The following is a 22,027-nucleotide window of genomic DNA, read 5'->3' as shown; positions in this document are numbered from 1 at the left end:
TGCATAGAGATAACTCACCGAATGAACAAAAACTTGGAACGCTTCTTCGTTCGTTGATTACCAGAAGTTGCTGACCCAAACTACTGCAGCATACTGGAAGTTCGTTAAACCTCCCATATTAACTGTGCCCAAATGTACAATCCTTGCACAACTGCATCATCTACACAGCCTCAACTCGAATGATCTAATAAACATAACGTAAACGCATTATTCACGACACTAAACTTACATTCCGCATCCCAACAACTACATGCACTGCACCCTCACCATCAAAGATATTGAGTTCAGATCCACAGATTTCTACACCGTCAGTCGAGCTCACCGTCATCATCTCAACAGTTTTTTGTGTCGCATCCCTAACATGAAAGACATCCAGTTTAGAACCACTGTTTTCCACAACATTCACTCTCTTTGAACGTCCACATATCGTCCAACAGATGACGATAACAGCCACAGTCACCTTCCATTTTAACATCCAAGTCACCTATTCCAAAAACCAATCCTACTTTTTCTTCAGCCACATCAAAACATCAGCTTAAAACCTATACCTAACCTTGATTCGCCACATAAAACACCAAGACAAAGCAGCAGCATAGCATTCCATCCACATGTCAGTTCCATCAACTCCAACGAGATCTGCATCACTTACATGTTATCTCAATGCTACAACTATACCTTAACGAAAATTGTTACATTCACATAACACAGTCCCAGTCACTCTACACTCTACAAAGCACAGATAATTGCTACAACATACAATCAGATGGTATTGCCAATGGGTGCTTCTGAGACATCCTGAGACCAGCACCTCATTCTACAGACCAAAAACCCTGGAATTGGTGACACACATGAACAAAAACACTGCCACATTTTCCATAAACTCAACAATGTATTGAAAAAGATTCATTCTCCTCTCGTCCATAACAACCACACGTTGCCAAACAACCTCAAAAAGCCAGACTCAGTGCCTCATGTCTTCGAGATATACTCACTGTACCTAATGACTGCTCGACAACTCGGTACATACAATGTCACACAAATACGACCACCCCATCTCTTGGTCCCAGTTTAAAATACCTGTCCATAACGCCACAAAACGAATTAAATGTAGCATTTACAACACAAGACTATAAACGACATGTTCCATAAAATGTTGATGAGAGGAAGCTCATGACTCCATTACTTTCAACTATCTTAAAAAAAAAAAAAAAAAAAAACTCTTATTTCCTACTAGCTCTAGTCAAGTTGTGTGATGTCATACTGTTTGCAAGTTTATATGCCACGGCTCACCTATGATTTAAGGGTAGTGTCTTTGTATACTAATCAAAACGTCATGGGACCCAGGTTCAAACCTCACTACTGCTTAAATTTAGAATAAAAATCGTCAGTAATGATGGATGGGCGGATAGAGCTTCAAGGCACTTTTTTCCCCTGCTCCTAAAACCCTGAAGAGTCAGCAGTGCTCAAAGGCATGAGAATGCAGAAGGTAAAGGGAACCACTGATGTCTATGCACAGGACATGTGGCCTGATGTTGAAAAGTGTTATGATGACCCCTCCATCGGCGAAATATTCCGCACTAGTCGCCCATTCTGATCTGTGGGAGGAAACTGCCAAGGGCCAGGTGTCCCAATGAATAATGTTCGCTGTATAGTTCCTTGTCTGACACATCACGCTTCTTTTGTCACTGTAAATATTACTCAACAGCATATCTTCATCTGCCTCGATAACTTCACCTCTTGGTGTAACCTCTACTACCTCAAAATCAATTATGTTGAAAACCCAAGGAATTATTACAATAAATATCACCAATTATTTCTCTCTCCCTAACTTCCACCATGGCACACATAAACATCACTGTGTGGTGGCACTCTATTCAAAGATAAGCTGGTTCAAATCCAGGTGATGGAAGAAATTTGCATGGCTGGTATTTCCCCAGTGATGGGAGGGGGAATTGAAGCATAAAGTTTCTCATCACCAGACCTCGTGTCAGTGTTCTACATTACATTACCTCTCCTCAGTGTATCATGATACACTGATGCCTGTGACAGTGTTGAAGGTGACACATCTGGTGTCGACGATACTCGCCTGCAGCAAATCGTCAATCGACCACCGCAGAGATGCTGTACACCTAAGCAGCATCGCCACCGCCTATGAGAAAGAAGTAGTAAGCCACTCCTCCTGTAGCTTCGAGGCGCCACACACGACAAGTATTTCCAGCTCTGCCAGTGCCTGGTACGAGTTCTGCCAGAGTCCAGCCTGACTTCTGTTCTGTCTACGAGGGTATCAACAGTTCCATGACGACTGCAGAGAAGCGACGAAGTTCTGCCTTCAGAGTGCAGTGTCAGCGTAACGTCACTCAGTCAAGCCTAGGCCAAGCATGCACGTACAGAGAGTCGAGGGCCAACAACAGACACATATTTGGCACAGTTGTAGTAAACGTTCAGTGCTCATCATCTGCAGACTTGCACTGTAATGCCGCTCAGTGTTTTCAGCAGCTCCTGTGTATTTGGACCCCAATTAATACCACACGTGCTCACACAGCCACAGCCACGACGAGCTAAAGATAAGTGTATTGCTTTCCAAACAATAAGGCGTTCTGATCATTGACTGTTTCATTTATCTACTTGTAAATTTATTAAAAGCATGACACAACAACATGTGTGTCGGATGTGGACGTTAAGTTCCTAACGCATCCATTACAGTCACGTACATTCAACAGATAACTTCGAGTCACAGTTCTCTCACAATGCAAGGACAGTGCCCAATTACGTGCAGTAAGATAAGCGCTCGCAGTAAGGCCGCGGATCTGTTGCTCCATTTCACTCTGCTGACATGGGCAGAGGACTCTCACTTTCTCATATCTTGGAATAATCACGGAACACCAGTCTACAACAAACTCAAATCAAGAAAACAGCAAACTCGACAATGTGGGGATTCCATCATCCAGCCATCCTCTGTACTTGGAAAAAACCCACTGAACGAGACGATGCTGTGGTAAGCTGGTGGCTACAAACTTGATTTTCGACCAAATTTAGTTTCTCTGCGATGTCCCTACACAGCGTAGGGTGAATGACACGACGGTTCCTATGGATGGACGCAGCTGTCCTGCTTCCCCGTTCTTCCCAATTCTGGGTTATGCTCTAATAGCTGTTTCACCAACAGGACGTTAACCCCTGATCTTATTTCTTCCTTCGTCTTTCCAAAAACCTTAATTTCCCCAGTGTTACTTCCGCCAATATAGCTTGGATCTCAGCTCTCTCAAAAATTTACCATTCCTTACAGTCTTAGAACACCTTGCACTCAGTATCATCTTTCCCGTCTCAGACGCAACCTCTACCAGCTGATTAGATTGCCCTCTCTTCTGAGGTTCCTCAAACTTTGTCACAAATTGTAAACGTTCCATAAACGTGGGAAACAAAAGCAATTTTTCTCGCCTATCCTCTGGATACCTAGGCTTCTGGTGCGCCTATACCAACATGTCATAACCATCCTCCACTTGCCCGCCCCTTCTGTATCCTATTCGAGCGGAACTTCAGCTGGCTGGTTCTTCCTGTTCCAGAGTAGTATGTAGACACTTACTACTCCAGCCAGCTATAATCCTAGCGTCTACGCCTCTTCAATATGTAGATGATCCCGCTTCCAGCCTCCTGACCACTGTGATCCCTCCCTCACACCTCCCTCTACCCACATCAACTTGTCAATCATACTTCCGAGCCGACACCAACACCTTGAATACATACACCCTTTCTGGCCTGCACCTGCATCATACTGTATTACCCTCGTAGTAGTTATTGGGAACTGACTGCCAATGACTTGCCAGAAGCACAAGCCTTATCTTCAACGTAGCACCATCATCAACTTCAATGTACGTGTGTTTATTTAGAGACGCTATGGCTTTTATTTTTTTGAAACCTTTCATTTTATTCATTCTCCCGTGAAAGCTATACTGGCCTAACTTCGATAGGCTGAAGAGCAGCAAAGCTTCCGAAGCTTGCGCACCACACATGTGGTGGGAGTGGAATGAATAACAAAGAAAATGGAGTGTTTACGACAAAGTCGTGTATTCGGCCTTTCGAAGAATCTGTCTGTGTATAAGAATCTTTCAGAACTTATTCGTCTTACTGGGTCTACATTTGCGATCAACACGCCAATGAACTATATACATTGGATGATGTGTAGCATATCAGTATCATTCTCCTTTGATTTGTACTCCGAACAGGAATAGTGCTCGAGGAAAACGACCATCAGGACTTCTCAGAATGCAGTAGGTAAAGCCGTCATCAAGCTGAGGCCTGGTTTGGTCACCACAGTGCTTCGCGAGCCACTTTCCTACTGCAGGTTGTGGTCACTCGCCGTCTTCCTACTTTTGAACTAACTTACCCAGTTAATAATTGTGGAACAAAGTTAATTATTGGGTCTCCGAACAATTCTACAGTTACAACATTTTCGATTTCCATAAATCAATGTCAGAGGTGAAAGAAGAGATAAGTGACAGAAGGAATCTCGGGAGAAATGCCTGAATCCCAAATCTCTGGAGTTGTAATCCCACATTCATCCACTCAGCAGCTGAGGCATATATGTCCCAATTGCATTTATTGCTGCGTTATTATCATTACACAAGGTACGACTGAGGCGAAGTAATTACATTTTTCTGCGTGTTTTTGAATGTATGCAAACAGAGTATTAAAAGTAAATCGTTCATTGTAAAGGAACTCCCAAAATCGTCAGTTACTGTATTTTGTTGTGCTTTTTCTCGACAATCTCGTGCTAACGAAACAAACTGGTGACAAATATGCTCCATCACTTTTTTTTACGCTGCGTGATGGGGTCACTAACTTCACGGAGGAAAGTGAAATATCACAAAGACGAGATTTCAGCCTGCATCCTATTTCTTTGTACAGGATGCCTATGGAGTTATGTCAAAATAGTATATTCTATATGGTCGTAGTTAGATATAAAAAAAGATACGTATCCAACGGATCAGTGTATGGACGATCACACCTTCCTCAGATATATATGTGTCTCGCTGTCCCCCTTGCTTTGTTGCGGATCGTTCTAGTAATTCTGCTTAGAAAGACTTCCTCAACACTTGTGTCAATTTTCCATTAATCTTTCAACGTTGAGCCACATGCGGCTTTATTATTCTTCATATTCAGTTATTTGCGTGGTAAGATCAAAAGTTTGTCATGACGATTTCAAAAGGTTGTTGAGGTGGTAATGTTGGGATTTCGTGGTAACCATTTTAATGTCTCTTTAAATGCTGCAGAACCAAATACAATCCGAGAATAAGTTGTTCATTAAGAAACCTACACATCTGAACAACAAAACGAGACTCAAGCTCCTTCCTTCTACAACCACACAAGATCCGTGATTGCCTTGTCATGGAGCTGAGATACTGAAAACTTCTGTTGTACTGAGAAATGGAAGTTCCCATTCATGTAAGCTTCAAAAGGATGTGGCCCTAACAGGCATTCTGATCACACAATGGCCCACATAATGTGAGGTAGGTTCCTTTCCAACTCTTGCTGATAATGGGTACTTTCCTTAGACAAGAAAACAATTTTTTCCTGATCAAATAGTGGTATATGGCACGTTTATAAGTAAACAACACTCTTGAGCGAGACATGGCACAAGTCGCCACAACGAAGTACGGTAGGTTACAAATCGTTGCTCCACACTACTGTCAGATAATTCAGTAACAAACATGGGCCTAAATCCTTTCGTATTCATATTTTTTCAATATGGTCGTGCATTTTTGAACAAGATGCTTGAAGTCGAACTGCTCTTTTGCAAATGGTTTTCATTGGAAACTGCTCATCTGATTAAGAGTGGGTGACACACGTTCCTGTCACTTTTTATTGCTTCCAATATGTGGTCTGAGACAGCCTGAAAATACAGGACATTTATCTCAATCAGGCATGGCTACTTTACGAGGGGGACTGAGGCAAATGGTCTCATCATGCCTTACATAGTTTTTCCTATCTGCGGATGTTCATGCACCCACGAATCCTCCACTAATCTCTCCTTTACAAGATAAATGTTGGTCCATGGATTCGGAACTCAAAGACTGCAGTGCTGAAAAAAAATATAATTCTGATAACATTGTTTTTTTTTCCATCTCCAATGCAGGAATATCAATAAAACCTATTTACTTCCTCATTTTTAATATGTCAAGAGCGATACAGGGAGTTCTTGGGCACCCTGTAGATGAAATAGACGTGCATAGTAACATGATATCTGTCTTTGTTAGTACTCTTACTTTGTGTTGACGCCTTACATAGTTCTGGGTAATTGAACCAGGGTAATGTGGGTAAACAACGCCCAGGCTCGTCATCCAGAGAAGACTTTGGATTCAGCTGCCTGCAGTGTACGGCCACCACCTACTTGCTGTCGTTTTCTTGCAGACGAGGAGTGGCAGCTGGAGGACAGAAGCCACGATACGCTCTCCGTGGACACTGACTGCGTGCAGCTGTTGGTGAACGCCATGGACCACCCCACGTGTCCGCTGGAAGACCTGCCACTGGAAGCCGTGAAGCAGCGCGAGCGGTGCCGCGAGCAGCTGTGGGAGGACGTGGTGCAGAGGTCGCCCCACATACCCGTCACCAGCTACCTGGCCTACACGCAGAGGGCAAACGTCAACCTCTGTCTGCTGCCCTGGATGGCGGTCAACTCGTACGGCATTTGTCAGGACGTCCCGTTTAGTATGCTACAGTCCGTGCACGATGCTCGCTGCTATTTCGATAGTCCCGACGATCAATCATGTCTGCAGTCGAACGCTACAGACGCCATCTGCTCTGTTTCCAGAGCTATTCTGTTGCTAAAGTGTCGCGACTTTTCCTCCATTAAGACTTCCCATAATTGTACGTACAATAACTTCCCATCTCTATATGTCTATGTTACTAGCAGTATACTGTATCAAAAGCTAACAGAAGAAACACTGAACTACAAAAACAGTTTAACCAACGCCACCTTGAAATACAAGGATTTTAAAATAGACAGCTTGAAGCCTTTAGAAATCTCATTTATACTGATAAATATCATTTTCCGTTTTTCGACTGCCGGAGTATACTTGTACCTTCCCCAGTTACGTAACTTGCCTGGAAAGATTTTCTTGTCCTTTCAGATCACGTGCATAACCCAGATCCTGTGCTCTGAGGTCGTGTATCGTATGGCAGGCGTCCCTGACTTACCTACAGCAGTGCTGATAGACAGCGCCCTCACACTTCTCAGCTGTTTCTGGCTGAACTCATTCTGCTACCACATGTATGCTTGTGTTCGCCATCTCAGGCTTTCTGACCAGCTACTACCTGCTGAAGTAAGCCAGTTATTCCGTCGTGAGGTGCTGTGTGTGTTTATACCGTGCAGTATAGTATGTGTGGCAGCTGTTGCTTTGGAAAAGACGAGTAAATATCACCTGATCCACAGTCGCATAGTAGTCCTTGCAGGGATTTCAGTGTCTGTGGCATTCAATTTGGTTTGTCTCGGACTGCTTGGATACATGTACCTACGTACTCGGTGCTCCATGCGGCAACTCAAAATTGTTCATAACAAGAAATTTGCCTCAAAGAAGCAATGTCTTTTTATGTCAGTTAAGGCCATTATATTAAGTGGAACAGGAATTATTATTAGAATTGGGTTCCACCAGGCTCAGGGAATAGCGCAGTTTGTATACTATATGCATCTAGTTACGATGGTGCAAGGACCAGTGCTCTTCGTGTGTTTCGTTTGCAATGGAACGACGCTCCCCGTAGTGAAGAACAGAATACTTGTTTGGTGGGACACAACTAACATCCCTGCAGGTCTAGAGCTGTGTTCAGCAGCCGAGAGGAATCTGGCCAGGAGAAACAAGGAACAGTCTCCCTTTTCAGAATCCTCGCTGTAGCCTCCTTCAGTATTTTTCGCAAATAACTGTCTCCACACCACACTGCATTAAACCCAGCAATAAAAATGGACTCTACCTGGTATGACAATATTAAATGTCATTAAATCTCATATCGTACAGCCAGTACTTCTTTCCTAACGTCTCCTTCATTTATAACTGTGTGCTTATTTGTGAGTGGTAGCCTCTGTCTACCTATTCTAATGCACTGAGACTACTTACTAAAATTGTTGGGAAATACTTTGTGTATACAATAGGCTGGATCAATCACACGGCGTGTTATATACAAGGAAAACGCAGCATGTTGTCGGAGGAATTCCCGTTTGTCAGTGTCATCTATCGTGGCGATGGTGCATTTCTGGACACATGTTCGTAGGATGTTTTTTCTCCTTTTTCCGTCGAGGATCTTTCTTAGCAGTTTGTCGGTTTTATTAATGTATAATGTATGATATTAGTATATAACATATTATGTCTGAAACAAGAAAATTTTCCATATGTGCATGAAAGTTGTACTTTTACATGATTTGTAATTCAAGTACCATGACAGGAGACATTAAGATCCTTATAAAATCAAAAGAGAGGGGCCAATGACTGAAATGGTGTGTGGATGAAAGTGTAAATGGGTTTGTTGAGCTTATTAGTGGTTGGATTACATAGAGTGGCTCAAACAGGTATAGTAATAAAGTAACACATGACTTGTTGTGTGAAATGTGGCTTGAAGTGAATGCAAAGTGTCGAATGGCAGAGTTAAATGAGATTAGCATTATTGGGTTTCTGAGACAAGATGGTGATTTGTTAAGCTAGAGGTTTGTAAGGGTACTGTGGCACATGTTAAAAGTTAGTGTTCCATGTGCCACTCTTGAGCAAGGAAGAAAATTACTTAAAGGCGCATTTACAGAAACAGTACTGTGGAAGGATAAACTTGCGCCAGTACTGTGAGTCCTGGAAAACATGAGCCATAGTAGCTTCACTAGAAGCACACAGTACGCCGAAATTGTTGTGATTCGTATTCAATAGACGATCTCCCATTTGTTCAAATAAAACCTGAGTGAGCAAAGTAAAGAAGTGTCTGTGTGAATTTAGTATCCAGCCCAACTGAAAATCCTGTGATAAATAGTACTACGTGGAGTGATTTTCGTGAACTGTGAAAGTACAGCCATCATCGCGCACTTAGCAGGCACCCGCAGTGTTAACCGCGGTTTTCGTTCTGGACGCAGTGGATCCAGAGAGAGGCAGGTGCCGGGTGCAGCCCGCCGGCGCTGGCAGCAGGCGCGGTCTAGAGGGCCTGTGCAGTGAGAGGGCGGCCATTCTGCTGCAGAGCTGCGGGCGGGGCTTTTGAATGGCCAGCAGTGGAGTAATGGAGTACACACTCGCTGAATCAAAAGCACAAGACAAGATGGAGATATCATTTGTTAAATGCCTTTCCTTACAGATAGTATACTTACAGTAGCCTACTACGTACAGCACAGGAAAATTTGATACAGTGGCTGTAAAAATTATTCGTTACTTGCATCTATCTCTCAACTGTGGATTTAATTTCAAAGAATATTCTTAAAAATTTACTTTATTTACTAGCGATTCATTGAGAACATTAACACACTTAACACTATGTGAGCGTGGAAGTAGTTGCCAGGGTGTAACTGATGAAATCAAAATCAAATTGCTTTTAACAAATGGCAATTTTATTCCTAAAGGCTTTTTTTTAAACAAACATATTTAAAATTATAATCAGAATGCAACCTCTAAATATCAAGTTACAATTTATTCCGGGGCACAAAGAATCAAATTTTTGTGTGTACGAGCTTTCGGGCTAAGAACCTTGCCACTCCCTTTCGACACGGACGTAGTCACGACCGCTCACAACAACCTCTCAAAGACAACATTGGTGTAAATCTGCAACACACCAGATTACCTTAAAGTAAAAGTTTTAACAATTCACACAAGCGCCGGCCGTGGTGGTCTAGCGGTTCTAGACGCACAGTCCGGAACCGCGCGACTGCTACGGTCGCAGGTTCGAATCCTGCCTCGGGCATGGATGTGTGTGATGTCCTTAGGTTATTTAGGTTTAAGTAGTTCTAAGTTCTAGGGGACTGATGACCACAGCAGTTGAGTCCCATAGTGCTCAGAGCTATTTGAGCCAATTCACACAAGCACACAAACTATGCACCCTGTAGGAAGGATGGAAATGGTACAAAACACTAAAATTAAAAGATAAACTTGCCACCGAAGGTGCAACTTGATTTTAACTTCTAAGAAAAGTCTCACGGTGGAAAGGTGGGAACTTAAAATACTAAAATGTCATTTAAATAAAAGCCCAAGAAATGCGATTTATATAAATTTCTACAAGGTTGGCCAAACAAACTGAGATGCTCTAAAGTACACAGATACTGCCTCTCAAGATGATATGCAAGATCAAAACATATTTCAGGTTTTAGGCCGTTACACTCAAAGCAATAAATTCGTTAACACACCAAATCTGACAAACGTGATAGAGGCAGCTCCGAACGACAGACACACTAACTGCCTAACAAATGCGGACGAGCAAGCTGGGGAGGAGAGACTGGCCGATAAAACATGTAATTATTATCCTTAGAAATGTTAATACTATGAACTGTAGTAGGACTGAGGAAACACAGCTATCGCACCTGTCTGCTAAACAACTCTATTTGTTCACATCACTATATTCTTTAAATTTATTATTTTATTCTCGCTGCTGGACTTTATCTCTTACTCGATCATCTATCTGTCGTGCACCAGACATGAAACGAGCTGTAATCGTTCATTTCTTTCTTTGTAACTGTCTGATAGCTTCTTGTTCGGTAGGGAGTAACTCCATTTAAATGAGAGGAAGGGGGGACAGTGGGCTTGTGCTCCCTCAGTGGAAAAGTTATTTATGCCTGCCGTTGTCACTCTTGACCGTTTCAGGCAATCGAACTTGCAGGGTTCTAATTTGTAGTAAACCGACTAATGAAGAAACTAAGGTGGTCGAAAAGATAAGTAGTCATAAGAATATGCGTATATTAGAACCAGCGATTGTAATACTGCGAAGAACGGCCTTTACAAAATTTCGGCTGCAGCCGATAATTTACTGCAGACACTCATAAGAATAATAGTGGCACATAAACGGAAATACGCATTGTTGGCAAGTTACTAAACAAGCATACTCTTACCCCATCTGTTTCTAGACTCAGCTGCACTCGGCAGCAAGTCTATAAGTATGACTGAAGCTGTAATGGACACCGAGAACAAACGTGTGAGCTGAAGTTGATGTTTCAATTCCTCGCGAGTAGCGACAAGATATTAAAGAATGAGCAGCGACAAGAGCTTACAGAGTTGTGGACAACTAGCCGTTTGTCTGGAAGCTAACTTTAAGCCCGACATTGAAGATATCTTCAGGGGAAAGTTGTCATGATAATCCAAAGAGATCGGAGAGATCGTGGCAGTTCGGTCGTGATAGGGGGCGGGGGGGGGGGGGGGGGGAGAAAGAAGAAACGGGTGCGAATCTCTTCTGAGCACGTGGCGATGTTGGAGATGGCTTGCGACATCCAGCAGGCTGCTACAACGGCCCTGTCTGAAAGAGTTGCCCTCGCCACTATTAAAACCGTGGTGCTTTACTGTCGGCTGTTTTACGCATCACTGTCCAGCAGAACTAGATGCTTGCCCACAACAGACCAACGTATCAGGAACTGAGCCCTGATTTGCTGTCGCTGCCATTGTGTAAAATCAACTAAATCGCAAATCCAAGGCTACAGATGTAAAAAATACTTCCTGTGTGAGGACTATCTGACCCAGTATCGCAGAACCACCTGGCCTATCCCAAATACAAACAAGACCAGTCCAAGTTGCAAATTTTTATTTTTTATTCATTCGATGATTTGTTTCGGACCGAGACCCATTTTCAAATCACCATAACATAGTCGAAAATGCCATTTCCGAAGATGTCAAAAACGTGCAATGAACATTTACAGTGCATACAGGTAACTCATCGAATGAACAAAACCTTGGAACGGTTTTTCGTTCACTGATTACCAGAAGTTGCTGACCCAAACTACAGCAGCATACTGGAAGTTCGTAAAACCACCCATTTTAACTATGCCAAATGTACAATCCTTGCACAATTGCATCATCTACAAGCCTCAACCCGAATGATCTAATAAATATAAAGTAAACGCATTATTCACGACACTAAACTTACATTCCGCATCCCAACAACTACATGCATTGCACCCTCACCATCAAAGATATTGAGTTCAGATCCACAGTTTTCTACACCGTCAGTCGAGCTCACCGTCATCATCCCAACAGTTTTTTGTGTCGCATCCCTAACATGAAAGACATCCAGTTTAGAACCACTGTTTACCACAACATTCACTCTCTTTCAACGTCCACATATCGTCCAACAGATGACGATAACAGCCACAGCCACCTTCCATTTTAACATCCAAGTCACCTATTCAAAAAATCAATCCAACTTTATCTTCAGCCACACCAAAACATCATCTTAAAACCCATACCTTGTTTCGCCACATAAAACATCAAGACAAAGCAGCAGCATAGCATTCCATTCATATGTCTGTTCCCTCAGCTCCAACGAGATCTTCATCACTCACATGTTATCTCAATGCTACAACTATACAGGGCTATTACAAATGATTGAAGCGATTTCATAAATTCGCTATAGCTCCAGTCATTGACATATGGTCACGACACACTACAGATACGTAGAAAAACTCGTAAAGTTTTGTTCGGCTGAAGCCGCACTCGAGGTTTCTGTCGCCAGAGCGCTCGAGAGCGCAGTGAGACAAGATGGCGACAGGAGCCGAGAAAGAGTATGTCGTGCTTGAAATGCACTCACATCAGTCAGTCATAACAGTGCAACGACACTTCAGGACGAAGTTCAACAAAGATCCACCAACTGCTAACTCCACTCGGCGATGGTATGCGCAGTTTAAAGCTTCTGGATGCCTCTGTAAGAGGAAATCAACGGGTCGGCCTGCAGTGAGCGAAGAAACGGTTGAACACGTGTATCTGGACATGCTGGAAAATAGGCTCATGCCACAACTGGAGACCGACAGCGCCGACTTCATCTCTCAACAGGATGGTGCTCCACCGCACTTCCATCCAGGAGATTGGAAAACCGATGGATCGGTCCTGGTGGAGATCACGATCAGCAATTCGTGTCATGGCCTCCACGCTCTCCCGACTTAACCCCATGCGATTTCTTTCTGTGGGGTTATATGAAAGATTCAGTGTTTAAACCTCCTCTACCGAGAAACGTGCCAGAACTGTTAGCTTGCATCAATGATGCTTTCGAACTCATTGATGGGGACATGCTGCGCCGAGTGTGGGAGGAACTTGATTATCGGCTTGATGTCTGCCGAATCACTAAAGGGGCACATATCGAACATTTTGAATGCCTATAAAAACTTTTTGAGTTTTTGTATGTGTGTGCAAAGCATTGTGAAAATATCTCAAATAATAAAGTTATTGTAGAGCTGTGAAATCGCTTCAATCATTTGTAATAACCCTGTACATTAATGAAAATTGGTACAGTCTCGTAACACAGTCCCAGTCACTGTACACTCTACAAAGCACAGGTAATTGCTACAACATACGATCAGATGGCACTGCCAGTGGGTGCTTGTGAGACATCCTGATACCAGCACCTCATTCTGCAGATCAGAAACCCTGGGATTGGTGATACACATGAAGACTGAAGTGCTGAAACAAAAATATAATTCTGATAACATAGTTTTTTTGCCATCTTCAGTGCAGGACTATCAATAAAACCTATTTACTTTCTCATTTGTACTATGTCAAGAGCGATACAGGGACTTCTTGAACACCCTGTAGATGAAATAGACGTGCATAGTAACATGATATCTGTCTTTGTTAATACTCTATTTTTGTGTTGACATGCCGCCTTACATACTTCTGGGTAACTGAACCTGGGTAATGTGGGTAAACGACGCCCAGGCTCGTCATCCAGAGAAGACTTTGGATTCAGCTGCCTGCAGTGTACGGCCACCACCTACTTGCTGTCGTTTTCTTGCAGACGAGGAGTGGCAGCTGGAGGACAGAAGCCACGCTACGCTCTCCGTGGACACTGACTGCGTTCAGCTGTTGGTGAACGCCCTGGAGCACCCCACGTGTCCGCTGGAAGACCTGCCACTGGAAGTCGTGAAGCAGCGCGAGCAGTGCCGCGAGCAGCTGTGGGACGACATGGTGCAGAGGTGGCCCCACGTACCCGTCACCAGCTACCTGGCCTACACGCAGAGGGTAAACGTCAACCTCTGTCTGCTGCCCTGGATGGCGGTCAACTCGTACGGCATTTGTCAGGACGTCCCGTTTAGTATGATACAGTCCGTACACGATGCTCGCTGCTATTTCGATAGTCCCGACGATCAATCGTGTCTGCAGTCGAACGCTACAGACGCCATCTGCTCTGTTTCCAGAGCTATTCTGTTGCTAAAGTGTCGCGACTTTTCCTCCATTAGGAGTTCCTATAACTGTTCGGTCTATTTGTACCCATCTCAAGAAGTCCCCATTGGATGTACTAACTCTAGCTGCATACTGGATCAAAAGCTAACAGAAGAAACACTGGAGTACAAAAACAGTTTAAACAACGCTACCTTCAGATACAAGGATTTCAAAATTGACAGCTTAAAGCCTTTAGAAGTCTCATTTATAATGGTAAACATCTTTCTCCGTTTTTCGACTGCCGGAGTATACGTGTACCTTCCCCAGTTACGTAACTTGCCTGGAAAGATTTTCTTGTCCTTTCAGATCACGTGCATAACCCAGATCCTGTGTTCTGAGGTCGTGTATCGTATGGCAGGCGTCCCTGACTTACCTACAGCAGTGCTGATAGACAGCGCCCTCACACTTCTCAGCTGTATCTGGCTGAACTCATTCTGCTACCAGATGTATGCTTGTGTTCGCCATCTCAGGCTTCCTGACCAGCTACTACCTGCTGAAGTAAGCCAGTTATTCCGTCGAGAGGTGCTGTGTGTGTTTATACCGTGGAGTATAGTATGTGTGGCAGCTGTTGCTTTGGAAAAGACGAGTAAATATCACCTGATGCACAGTCGTATAGTAGTCCTTGCAGGGATTTCAGTGTCTGTGGCATTCAATTTCGTTTGTCTCGGACTGCTTGGATACATGTACGTACGTACTCGGTGCTCCATGCGGCAACTCAAAATTGTTGATAACAAGAAATTTGCCTCAAAGAAGCAATGTCTTTTTATGTCAGTTAAGGCCATTATATTAAGTGGAACAGGAATTATTATTAGAATTGGGTTCCACCAGGCTCAGGGAATAGCGCAGTTTGTGTACTATATGCATCTAGCTACGATGGTTCAAGGACCAGTGCTCTTCGTCTGTTTCGTTTGCAATGGAACGACGCTCCCCATACTGAAGAACAGGATACTTCTTTGGTGGAACCCAACCAACATCCCTGCAGGTCTAGAGCTGTGTTCGGCAGCCGAGAGGAATCTGGCCAGGAGAAACAATGAACAGTCTCCCTTTTCAGAATCCTCGCTGTAGCCTCCTTCAGTATTTTTCGCAAATAACTGTCTCCACACTACACTGCATTAAGCCCAGCAATAAAAATGGACTCTACCTGGTATGACAATATTAAATGTCATTAAATCTCATATCGTACAGCCAGTACTTCTCTTTCCTAACGTCTCCTTCATTTATAACTGTGTGCTTATTTGTGAGTGGTAGCCTCTGTCTACCTATTCTAATGCACTGAGACTACTTACTAAAATTGTTGGGAAATGCTTTGTGTATACAATAGGCTGCGTCAATCACACGGCCTGTTATATACAAGGAAAACACAGCACGTTGTCGGAGGAATTCCCGTTAGTGAGTGTCATCTACCGTGGCGATGGTGCATTTCTGGACACATGTTCATATGACGTCTTTTCTCCGTTTACCGTCGAGGATCTGTCTTTGCAGTTTGTAGATTTTATTAATGTATAATGTATGACATTAGTATATATCATATTATGTCTAAAACAAAGAAATTTTCCATATGTGTGTGAAAGATGTACTTTTACATGATTTGTAATTCAAGTACCATGGCAAGAGACATTCAGATACTTATAAAATCAAAAGAGAGGGGCCAATAAGTGAAGTGGTGTGTGCATGAAAGTGTAAATGGGTTTGTTGAGCTTATTAGTGGTTCGATTACATAGATTGGCTCAAACAGGTATAGTAATAAAGTAACAGATGACTTGTTGGGTGAAATGTGGCTTGAAGTGAACGCAAAGTGTCGAATGGCAGAGTTATATGAGATTAGCATTATTGGGTTTGTGAGACAAGATGGTGATTTGTTAAGCTAGAGGTTTGTAAGGGTACTATGGCAGATGTTAAAAGTTAATGTTCCATGTGCCACTCTTGAGCAAGGAAGAACATTACTTAAAGGCGTATTTACAGAAACAGTACTGTGGAAGGATAAACTTGCGCCAGTACTGTGAGTCCTGGAAAACATGTGCCATAGTAGCTTCACTAGAAGCACACAGTACGCCGAAATTATTGTGATTCGTAATCAATAGACGATCTCCCATTTGTTCAAATAAAACCTGAGTGAGCAAAGTAAAGGAGTGTCTGTGTGGATTTAGTATCCAGCCCAACTGAAAATCCTGTGATAAATAGTACTACGTGGAGTGATTTTCGTGAATTTTGCATTTACCAGTTCTGTGTGAATTTAGTATCCAGCCCAACTGAAAATCCTGTGATAAATAGTACTACGTGGAGTGATTTTCGTGAATTTTGCATTTACCAGGCACCCGCAGTGTTAACCGCGATTTCCGTACTGGACGCAGTGGAACCAGAGGCCGCAGCGCCACGAGGGAGGCAGGTGCCGGGTGCAGCCCGCCAGGCCGCAGGGGGGCGCCGGCAGCTCAACACATTCTGTAGAACCGTTTGACGAAGATTTGCAGGCCGTGCGCCTCGATTCTGTGAGCGCAGCGCCAAGCCAACCCTGGCCCAGTTTGCGTGACGTCACAAGAGCGCGCCGAGGCCTTCTCTTTAGGTGGCGGCGGCCAGAGCCGACACGGGGCCCACCCAGACAAGCGTCCTGCACCACCGGGACACGCGTAAAGTCAGTCCGACACAGTGGTCGCCAGCCGAGCCTCGACCCGCTGGAAAGTATCGAACCTCATCGCTCGAAAGCCAGTAGTTAACGGCCCTCGTGCTACCTACTTACCCCCAGGCAAGATCCCGAGTCACGACCGCAGTACTGGGAACATTCACAGCCGAGCCCAGGAAATTACTTTCGACTGGCTGTACGAAATACACAGCTCAAACTCAAGAGGAAGACGGTCACTCAAAAAACATTACTCCCAGATTTCGATAACAAACTGAGATTATCGCTATCCAATTACCCCAGCCAAGTCAGTCCTTTGAGTCGGAGCACCACTGCCACTTAGCTAACATCACCGAGTTTTCCCTGAGCTTCAATTCGACGTAAACGCCCACACTAATTACTATTTCAACATTCGCAGATAACGACAGGAACGTTCTTAAGCGGTAATGGATGCGCGCAAACGAGAACGCGTTTGCAAACTCGAGAACACTGTGCGTCGCGACACAGAACTCCGCCCCAGAGCGCCCGCGACCCGCCACGTCGGCCACACGGGCGCCGACGGCCAGCTTTCGATTCCCGAGCTCCGAGCCTCTCCACGAAATCCTTCTACACGTGGGCCTTTCAGCCAATCAGGAGCAGCAGAGGACTGCAAGACCCACCACTGGCCACTCCCTGCTGCTGCTTACAGCCGCTGCTGTCACGTTCTGGTCTTCAAAAAGGCGAACCAGCGAGCAGATATGGGTGGTCAGGGAATCACCTGTTACAACCCTTTCACTCGTGGGGTATCAAGCATTAACTTCTGCAACCGATATACCTATTAAGGGCTTTCCTCTGATATATCTGGGGACAAGCATTCTCGCAGCCGAAACTGCTTGAACTGTTGTTACATGTACGTAGTTATTCGACAGCACACGTGTTACTCAGACGATGTCCCCTGCAAAGTGCATCATGCGTAACTCGCGCCACTGTCGCCAAATGCAGCATTGTCAGAGCGACTCAGACTTGGGATCAGCAGTCTGCACAACCGCCACACTTTGAGACAGGGACGACCAACTCGCATCTGCCGAGGCTAAAGGCACAGAACTCAACGCTGACTGCGAGCGTTCTCAAGCAGGGCGTCCTGTTTCCGATATGCAACAACAATAGTTTTCAGCGCACCAGACTGAAGTAGAGAACTCTGTCTCCAGCAGATCTCCAGAAACGCAACGCTACGCGAACTAGCCGAAAACCCGGACAAGAAACCCGAAGTAAACAGGCAAAGCCGCCACAAACACGATACTCCAATTACAAAAAGTTTACACTCATCCAAATACATCTCACGTAGAATAAGGTTTACAACTGGTTGGATGCAGATGGAATTAAAGCACATCTAACACAACTTATGGCACTTTAGCAAACCCTACAATAAACTATAAACTAAGAAGGTGGCAAAGAAACCGCCAAATCATTGTAACCTGCACTAAAACAGTTGCCTGCGCCACCAATTCGTTCACAAAAAAAATGCGAAAAAATTTGCCAACATCACAACTCACCCATCAGATATCGAAACCCGAGAGAACAGTTTGAGTTACTTACCGATCTGAAGCAACAGTAACAGAATCACATCGCACGCCAAACACTAAGTAAAAGAGAAACCACACAGACTCACGCTCGCCTTTGTGATAACCAATTTTGACCGTGATACAACAAACGAAAAAACTGAAGGGGACCTAAAGGTACCGGGAAACTAAATCAAAATTCCCCGATATTCCTTCCAGTCATGTATAGTTACAAAGAACCAACTAACAAGCTACTTGTTCACCATTTCAGAATGCACTGTGTACCTCACAAGGTTGGACTATTTAAACACTACCTCCTCAATAACAGCAACGTCCATATTGCAACACTTTCCAATAAGACACGAAAAGCTGCGATATAAATTGAAATGTGAAGAACGGAGTCGAGCACATCGAATTTTTAATTGCAAAATAGACCCGAAACAAGAAGCACCAAAATGCAGGAGCTGCAACACTGATAACGTTAATAGTGATGAGAGTTGCAAAGAAAGACCAAAACAGCCTATCTCAGCAAACAAAACTGAAAACATTAAGCGCATTTATCAAACTATCGCGGTCTTCGTCCAAGAATGACACGAAAGCAATCAAACGGAAAACATACTCTGAGTCTTCACTACAGCCCTTCCCAACATGATATTTGAAAGAAGGGAAATAATAACAGCAGTTTCTAAAAAGCTACGTTCCTTGGCGAACACGGATTCACGTCTATATCGCCATATCGATAGACAAGGAGGCCTATGCCCGACGTAGCCTGAGACACCAGGAAACAAGAATTAACCTTCACATTCAAGCCTAAGAAAGATATTGCCACTATCTGCATTGTCAACACACTGGGTTTCTGCACTAAAAACAAACTCCCTAAAGGCATAGTAAGAGAAAAAGAAGTTGGTATTATAGTCGCTGCACATACCTCATGAGCAGGTAGAGAAATCAATCTAGAGAACTGTATCTGTCACGCAAACCAGACCGTAGTACAAGCTGAGATAGATGCTTCAGAGTCTTTCATATAAAACACCACAACGATGTATCCTGCCGAGGAACTGCCAACTGATCTCGTTAATTATATACTTTCATTTTGCCCAGCTAAAGGAACAGGAGGCTCAGTACTAGATCTGTGATATTTGCTGAAAAATTGAACAAGAAAGATATTAAACTTGTTGTAGCCATTTTGAATCACGCAAGACTCAGAAATGACTCGCCGCCTTTTATCAATCACTATGGCACTTCTATCTTACAACATATACTAGGTACAACATAGCTACCCAGATTCAGAAGCTATACTGAATTTGGCGACTGCATGGCTAACGAATACCTCACATTCATTATGCTGTGAACCACAAAAACTAGGAAAAACGATCATAAACTCACGAAATCGGATAGTCGAAAAATTCAGATTGATACGTTTTAACACAAAACCTAACGAATCAACTATTCAAACCACTCCTTATAACATATTGTAATCACCAAATACAAGTGGAAGCAATACAACCTGCTATACCTAAAACTACCCTAAGAAGAAAATAACATAACAAAGAGAAAGACTCCTGACGTACATAAGAAACAAAACTAAACAGTAGGGAAATTCTATAGACCATACGGCACTAACCAAATGGATATGCTACGATTGGCTTGAACGTTTTCAATGACTTAATAAGAAGAGAAACCCACCAAATGACGCGCGAGGTAATCACAAGAATTAGGTCCCACAATAGCAGTAGTTTTTGGAAAAAATTTCCAACAGGTCATAGCACACCATTTGCGAACAGCCATCCTTAATAGCAGATGACAATGTCATTCATTACTGACGACCTCAAAAAAGTTCCTGAAAGTGCTAGAAAAACATTCACGGTCTTCCACGGTATCCAAAATTCGATGAAACCGACGAAGAAATAATACTCGAAAATCCGAATGCAACCGCTTAACATCCACTACTTATAAGATTGACGAATATGAAATGAAAAGAAAGCAGCTCAGAGACTGGAGGCACTGGAAGATAAAATAAATCACTCCTTTCACAAGACACCTGCCTCAAACACATCAGACGTTTCTTCACCGAGGCCATGAAACTGAAAATAGTCTCTCTAAAATAGAAGCAAGCTAAAATCAAGATGATTTCCCAACCCAAAAGACCAAGAAACAACACCAAATCATAGGTTACCGTGCTCTCAGTGACAGGGAAAGCTTTCGAGACAGACCAAAAATATTCAAGGAATAGAGCAACATAATGGCACAAGAACAAGCCGGGTTCAGCGGCAACCACAGCACAGGCGACCCGGTCCCAGGACTGAGCAGCAGAGCGACGCAGGCTGAACGCAACACGGCAGGCGCGACGCCGGCACGCTTTCTCGTGGACGGCGAACGCGCCTTCCATTGGTTGTGGCATGCTGGGCTGCTCTTTGAAACGTTACTTTTGAACTTCCCACCCCAAAGTGTGCAGCTTACTAAAAACGTTGCTGGAAACAGGTAAGTACAAGCGCTGCTTGGTGATCACCATTCGACAAGTATTATGCCAGCCGCAGCGACGCCACGTGGGACAGTCACGTCTCCACTACTACACACCAACGACACGGCTGACATCGCTAAAGGTCGAGGATCGAAACAACAGCCCTGTACACAGACGACACTGCGTACTGTAGTCACGGCCCGACATGCGGCAGAATTAACGAGCAGGTCAGCCCCTTCACAAACAAGCAGGAATCATCGCTAAGCAAGTCGAGTAGATTAAAATACAGTGGATCCACGAAATCTGTTCTTCAGCACCAACCTGTGATCTTCAACTACTCCTACTTTAAATAAATATGTATTCCTCACGTCATCTTCAGAGGTACTCTGACAGTCAGTTATAAACAATAAAGAAATACACCAACTGGAAAATAAGATGTTATAAAACAGAGAGATGTTGTTCCGCCCCTCAGTGAAGACTGGTTTTAAAAATAGCTCTCCATTCTACTGTATAACTTGCAGGCCTCTTCATCTCCAAGTACATACTGCAGCCCACATCCATCCCAATCTCCTTACTGTATTCACCACCTGGTCTTCCTCTACGATTTGTAACCTCCACACTTCCCTTCAGGTTTAAATTGGTTACCTGTCGACGTCTCAGAACGTGTCCTACCAACCGCCTCTCCATTTGGTCGGGTTGCGCCTCGCATGTTCCCAAGTTTCTCGGGAATCCAAACTTATCTTCCCTGAGGTCGGCGTCTACCAGTTTTTTCATTCTTCTGTAAAGAACTTGTGTTAGTATTTTACAACGATCAGTTATTAAACCGATAGTTCAGTAATTTTCACACCTACCAGCAACTGCTTTCTTTGGAACTGATAACATTACATTCTTCTTAAGGTCTGTGGGTACTTCGCCTGTCTCACACGCCGGGCACAACAGGTGGGAGAGCTCCGCCGTGGCCGGCTCTCCCGAGGCTGCCTGTAATCCTGCCAGAAGACTGTTTACTCCCTGGGCCTCGTTTCGACTTGGATATTTCAGAACACTGTCAAATTTG

At 43.9% G+C, this 22,027-nt stretch overlaps 1 protein-coding gene and 1 long non-coding RNA gene across 2 annotated transcripts in view; both read left to right on the top strand.

Moving 5' to 3' along the window:
- The window catches only part of LOC126232119 (uncharacterized), a 54,632-nt gene extending 47,810 nt beyond the window's left edge, over nt 1–6,822 (top strand). Inside the window, exons 4-5 of the mRNA XM_049942429.1 lie at nt 6,406–6,702; nt 6,806–6,822. Of these exons, the coding sequence (XP_049798386.1) occupies nt 6,406–6,702; nt 6,806–6,822 (314 nt within the window). The remainder of the gene's footprint in view (nt 1–6,405; nt 6,703–6,805) is intronic.
- An 85-nt stretch (nt 6,823–6,907) lies between these two features.
- Nucleotides 6,908–15,544, top strand: LOC126232120 (uncharacterized). Its single transcript, XR_007544666.1, has 2 exons — nt 6,908–7,340; nt 14,883–15,544. It is a non-coding gene; the product is annotated as an uncharacterized LOC126232120 (long non-coding RNA).
- The last annotated feature ends 6,483 nt before the right edge of the window (nt 15,545–22,027 follow it).

The sequence above is a fragment of the Schistocerca nitens genome, unplaced genomic scaffold (genome assembly GCF_023898315.1).
Source record: "Schistocerca nitens isolate TAMUIC-IGC-003100 unplaced genomic scaffold, iqSchNite1.1 HiC_scaffold_428, whole genome shotgun sequence".
In the NCBI taxonomy this organism is placed as follows: Eukaryota; Metazoa; Arthropoda; class Insecta; order Orthoptera; family Acrididae; genus Schistocerca; species Schistocerca nitens.
This window is presented reverse-complemented; position numbering and strand designations above follow the sequence as displayed.